Source organism: Gopherus flavomarginatus, chromosome 7, assembly GCF_025201925.1.
Source record: "Gopherus flavomarginatus isolate rGopFla2 chromosome 7, rGopFla2.mat.asm, whole genome shotgun sequence".
Lineage (NCBI taxonomy): Eukaryota > Metazoa > Chordata > Testudines > Testudinidae > Gopherus > Gopherus flavomarginatus.
Genome location: NC_066623.1, coordinates 20,995,865 through 21,001,864, shown reverse-complemented (window position 1 = coordinate 21,001,864; position 6,000 = coordinate 20,995,865). Strand labels below are relative to the sequence as shown.

General features: G+C 44.6%; 1 protein-coding gene across 1 annotated transcript in view; it reads right to left on the bottom strand.

The window, feature by feature from the left end:
• Positions 1-771: 771 nt before the first annotated feature.
• Positions 772-6,000, bottom strand: part of NEURL1B (neuralized E3 ubiquitin protein ligase 1B) — a 54,100-nt gene continuing 48,871 nt past the window's right edge. The window contains exon 5 of the mRNA XM_050962704.1: positions 772-5,675. Coding sequence (XP_050818661.1) covers positions 5,431-5,675 — 245 coding nt within the window. The 3' untranslated portion in view covers positions 772-5,430. The remainder of the gene's footprint in view (positions 5,676-6,000) is intronic.

Genomic DNA, 6,000 nt, shown 5'->3' with positions numbered 1-6,000 from the left:
GTTGGGCGTGGCGGGTGGAATGGACCATAAACTCCTTTATTCTGTCTGCTCTCCCCGTGTTTCAGAGCAGAGCCAGATTCCTTCCCAGTGCTGCGAATTCCCCAATACATTTGGAAGTAAAAGTGGAGCTACAGCCCTTCTGAGCTGGGCTGCGTGGTGAACGCTTAAAGCCTCTCCTTATGTGACGCTGATCCACCTTAGACCACAGAACTGTCCTCCAAGCCTAGTGTACATCTTGAAGGTAGGTGGCTCAATAGTGCTTTAGCTGGCTGTTACTACCACTTAGTAACTTTGGTGTGCCAAGAACCTCTTCACCCTTCCACGGAAGTCAGAGGTCAAAGAACTATTTGCCCACTTCCAGCCTGCATGGGCCAGATGTTCTGCTGTATGCACTGTCTAGCTGTAGCTACTCTGTGGTTGAAGCATGTCCCTGCCATTTATTATTAGCTTTTCATTTTTAAATGTTGTTGTACGTACTCTTGGGTCACAGTCTTATGACCAAATTATACCCCTGCATGCATGCGTGGGGTTCTTACTCTTAATGGGAACCATGTGGCTGCAGCTGAAACAAGACCATGGTCCCATGTGTCTCCTGTGTATGTATATACCATAGTGAAGACAAGAGCCTCAGCTGCTGTGTGGGGTTTTTTACTTCAATGGAGCAGCACCACTTCACATAAGCTGGAGAGGTGGCCCTGCTTCTTGACCAAACAGCAATTAAAAAAATAAATAAGAAAATAAAGTTAGTTAAACATGCTTAAAAGCCGGGGAGAACTTGTACAAGACAGTGTTTTATTTGTTTCATAATCAGGTAAAATTATATTAATGTAAAACAGATAAACAGACAAAACTAAAACACACAGCACAGAACACTATGCTATAGAATACAGACATGGAGGAGTGCAAACCCCTCCCCCGTGCCCCTTTCCCCCCCACCCCCAACAATCTGCTTTAAAACTAACAATACAAGATTAACTGTCTTAGAAATTGGGAAAATAAAAATGCTGCTTTTTCTTAAACCGAGGTGGGAGGGGGCAATCCATAGAAACAAATTTCACTCCAATATCAAAAAAGCAGGATTTTTAGTGAACACAGAATTCTATAAAATTACCATTGATGTGTAATTTTTTTTTTCAAATTTTTTAAAGTTGCTTTAAAAAGGATAAAAAGTGCACAGACACCCTTATAAGGCACAAACAGATCTTCTGTACAAATCATATCAGACTAAAAATATATATATAGCAATACAAGTACAAACAATTAAATTCCTGTGAGGCCACCTTTTTCCTGGGAATCTGAGGCCTCTCTGGATCTCAACTGGAAAATCCTCAACTAACTGGAATAGGTAGGGATACACGTCCACTAATGCGCATTTCACAATCCACGGCACGGCCACACTGTGGACATTAAACGAGCTTAATTACCCTGAATGAATGAGCCCTCTCCAGTCTCTGCTGGCTGCTACCCTTTTGGAAATCGGTTTGCAGCTGCTATTCTGGGAAGGAAAACCTGTGCAGCATTTTCTCTTCCCAGCTCTGTCCCCTGCATTGACCCATCATCTGAAAAAGATGTATGCCAAACACACTGTTGGTGGCACGTGCCACAGCAGTAGATGGCCACAGGGATGAGTGTATTAAGGAACAGGTTTGGGAGAGCCACTTGGGACCATCAAAGCAGGGGTGGCTCAGTTGGGTTTTGCACCATTTTGCCAAATTATAACACGCAATGGAGGCGGCTGTGTTAGCAGCCCTAGGCTACGTCTCGGTTCTGTCATACTGAGCCAAAGCACAATGGTAAACATAATATGTGCAGTTTTTAAAGTCAGTAGGACCAGATCTTCAGCTGGTGTAAACTGTGATAGCGCCATTGACTTAATGGCATTATGACAGTTTACACCATTTAAAGATCTGGCCCAAATCTGTGCAAGTCTGTCTCTCTCCCTCCTCCTGTCTCTGCTGAGGCTGTGATTTTTAAACAGAGATCAGGCCTCCCTGAAACTAGTTGTTGAAAGGGCAGATTCCCAAGAAATTCCATCAACTTTGATTTGCAGCCATCCTGTGTTCTTTGAGCATAAGCAGCACGCTATTTCCCTCTTTTCTCAGTAACAGCAGTGACGAGGCTTGGAATCTGGGCTTCTACAACTGGAGACCAGCTGACCCAGACACAGCAAGGTCTGGTAAGTATCCTCTTCCCTACTACTAATCCACAATCAGAGAGAGCAGCTTCCAGGAACAATGTCTTGGCCCTAACTGTTGGACTGTGAAGGGGGTATTCTGCCACTGGGCTTAAGGCATCAACATGGTGATCTGCAACCTCCCCTTGAGATCCTCCAAATCTGGAGACCTAACTAATGGTATTCAGAGCTCCTAAGGTAGAGTCTAATGCCTTTAGCTTATCTTTGGCCAGAAACCAACCTCTCTCACATCTGCTGAACTAGTGCTCATTAGCATACCCAGAGAGTAGAGTACTTACCTAGGCCTACTAAATCCAAAGCCAAACCTCTTTTTTTTCTTCCTACTGTGGGGTTCAAGGAGTCATTTGTGCTGTAAAACTCAGAGAAGCCCTGCTCAGCTGCTGATACAAGAACTTGGAAGCCTCCACAAGAGGCAATGCAATTGCTGTCCTCTGTTGTAATGTTTAATGTGAAGGCCCAGGGGAGGGGCAGGTTATCAGCTGTTGTAGGTTGTCATTAGCTCAGTCCCTCCAGAGCTATGATGGTTTACACCACGTCTAGACCTGCTCCTGTCTTTAAGCTGTACCTGGAGTTTTGCAGTTGGTTGATAGTTTAAGGGATGCCGTTTGCTTTGTTACATTTATTGTGCACCATGGTGAGACCCCAAGCAGTCCGAATCCACCTAATGAATCCTTTTCAGAAATCTCAAATCTGGCCAGCCAGGGTGCTAGTATGGAAATGCAGTGCATGAGATCTGAGCTAAGGCTGCAGCAGCTACTCTAATGTTCTTCAAGAAAAGAGAGTTTTCCTCTTCCCTGTGTTTAGCTACTTCAACAGCTGCACATCAGGAAAAAAAACCCAAAGGGGAGGGAAGACACTTTGATCCCTTTGAAGCATTTCTCATTATCTAACAGGTAACGATAATCTGTCTCCATTTGAGCTCTGTTATTCCACCACCAGCTTCCAAAGCACGAGCTGGGCAGATCAAAGCAAGTTTGCTGATGCCACTCAACTGTGAAGCGCTACAGTTAAAGCATCCAGGTCAAGAACAGCCAAAGACTGAGCGCAACGAAGTGGAGATGGAATGAAATGAGGCCAGAGGGCCCAGGGCCAGAGGAAGAGACCCCAAGAAATAAATGACCTCAAATAGCTTCTCGTGGTTAAGCTACTCTAGCCCTGTGGTGCATGTGACTGTTCGGTTTTCCTTTCTAGATAGATAAATGCATCTCTCCTGAGAAAGCAGGGCTGTAAATGATCACTATGATGGGATCAGACATGCCTCATTTCCACCTTGGCCATCATGACCGCGTCCTTATCGCTTCCATGTGTACATGAGCGTGGCTGCTACTAGCACAGGGCTGAGTAAAAAGTCACCTCCAGGCTTTTTCTATGAGCTGACTGAGGGAAAGCAGAGGTGGGCATACAGATGTGTCCATTCTGGGGTACAAAAGACAGAGCCAACACGAAGTAAGTAGAGCTACATCTACCTCACCTCAGTTCACTGTAGTAGTGGGTTTTACAGCCCAGGCAGAATTCCATAGTTTATAGCTGTCTAAAATGAAAACTAAAATCCATTTACCTTTTAAGTCCCTGCATCTAATAATAGCCTTCAATCCTGTTTTCAGGAGGTAATGCCAAGTGGGATGCTTGTTAATTTCAATTAGATGCCCTGAACTGCTCACTAAAATAACAGGATTTCCTGCCAGGGCAGAGCCAGCCTAGCCCGTTGCATGCTTTGTGGATAAAACCATGAGCAGAGGAGAATGCAAATTAAATTGTACTTTTTAAGGACAAAAAGGAAACTTTCTGGAACTTCGAAATACTAAATGTTGCCAGCGGCAGCCTCTCTGGTGAGAGTATAACCTTTCTGCCACTGCTCAGAGGCCTGGGTACAATAAATGCAGTGGAGGCTGTAAGCTAGGGACTTCAGCTCCATGAGGTTTCTGTAAGACATTTTACTACCCGGGGGGGGGGGGGGGGGAGGGAAGATGTTAAGTACCATGCTTGGGTGCAGGCTGCAAAGAAGGGATTAAAGTCACAAATGACTTTGAGTGCTTAGCAGCTGTTAGATGACCCATGAAGATACTGTTTTATGGGGAAAAGCAATGCAATCTATTTTACGTTCAGCATTTTACAATTACAAGAATATTAAAGATTTCTCTCCCCCCTGTACAGACTAGCTACCTGCTCATTTCCTTTGCTCTAGGCTGAGATAATGTAGCTGCGTCTGTCTCTCTTTCATGATCAAAGGCCAGGTGGTAACAGACTACTATGAAAATAACTCCAGTAAATACATTAAAAGGCCTATTAACTAAATTACAACAGTTGCTTTGACTGTATGAGGATCCAAAATAGATTGTATTAGTTCCTCCCCTTGCTAGTACCAAGGTCTGGCTTCAGCCAATCTACTGCTATATTGAGTCTTAAGGTCCTTTGCACCTAATATGCACTTAGTCTCCTTCCTGCATTCCCCTCCCAATTCCTTTAAGAAGGTGAATGCAAAAGCTGCTTTACATATACACAAACTCAGGGTTCTGTGTTCCCACTGCAAGAGCCAGTGACAATACAGACATCTCAGACTGCTTTGGGCACTCGTTATTCTGGTACAGTTGTTGACACTACAGAGTTCAGATCTTGGGTAAGGAAATGAGGATCTGATTTCTAAACTACTTTGTTCTGAAGTGTAATTTGTAGCCTACACCTATATTCAGTCCCCGACTTGGAATTAAATATTTTTATTCTTTTTACGATACAAAAAGCATTCAGTTTCACCTTTAGCTACTATCCTAGGGCTGATTCTGACTCTGTTCCATCACATGGTGCTGCCTTGACAAGCACTATCCCCAGTGGCAGTTTAAGTTTTCACTCCCGGGGTGTGAAAGCGGGAGCTCCTGACCCAGGTGACACCACAAAGATTAATAAACTCCCTCCCTGCACACCCTCCCTAAAAAAAAAAAAAAAGCCATTGCACAAGAAATTTCTCTTATGCAGTTGGAATGGGCCCATACCAGCAATTTGCTGGCTGGCTTCACAGAGCAGCATCATTTTGAAGTCCTGCCTACGTGGAAGCCTTAGCTTCAGACCAGAGAGTTCCTCAGCTCAGTTATATCCCTGATTTGTTCTACCAGTCAAATATGGAAACACAGACAATGAGCCACTTGGTAACAACCAACCAGCATGATAACCCATAAGCAGGGACGGAAAGGCATGGTTACTGCTAGCAGAGTTCCTTCCTCCCACGCTGAGGGAGGGCGGGATCAAGGGCGGTATATTTTAATAACATCTTTGATGACTCGTCGGCAGATTGGGCAGCAGGCATTGAGTTGCTTCTTCAGCTTAAGACCACAGGTGTTGCACAGGCACATGTGTCCGCAGGTGTAGATCACAGTGTCCACTTCACTGTCGAAGCAGACAGTGCACTCCCCATTCTTGCTGCTCGAGGCCTCTGGAGGGGGAAAGATGGGAGAGACGGGGGGGCTCAGAGGGGAACTTGGAGCAGTCACTGCAAAGGAGAGGGCAGGAAAAAGAGAAATGTTACTCAGTAGCAAGAATGGATCAAACAAGAGGGTTTGATAGTTATATTGTATTATTAGCCACACACCCAATTTAATCATTTTTCCTAGGTATTTCCCTCAATCTCCATCCTTAAATCCTATTGTGTGAGTCCTGTATTATGTGTTCAAATGAATCAGATTTGGTCTACACATCTGGTTACAAGCACAGCGTGTGTGTCCATTCACAGCCTGGCATGAATTTTAAACAGCTGCATGTTTCCCTTGCCCTCAAGAGCGAAGCATTACATTCACAGGCCTGTACATCTGGGTTGG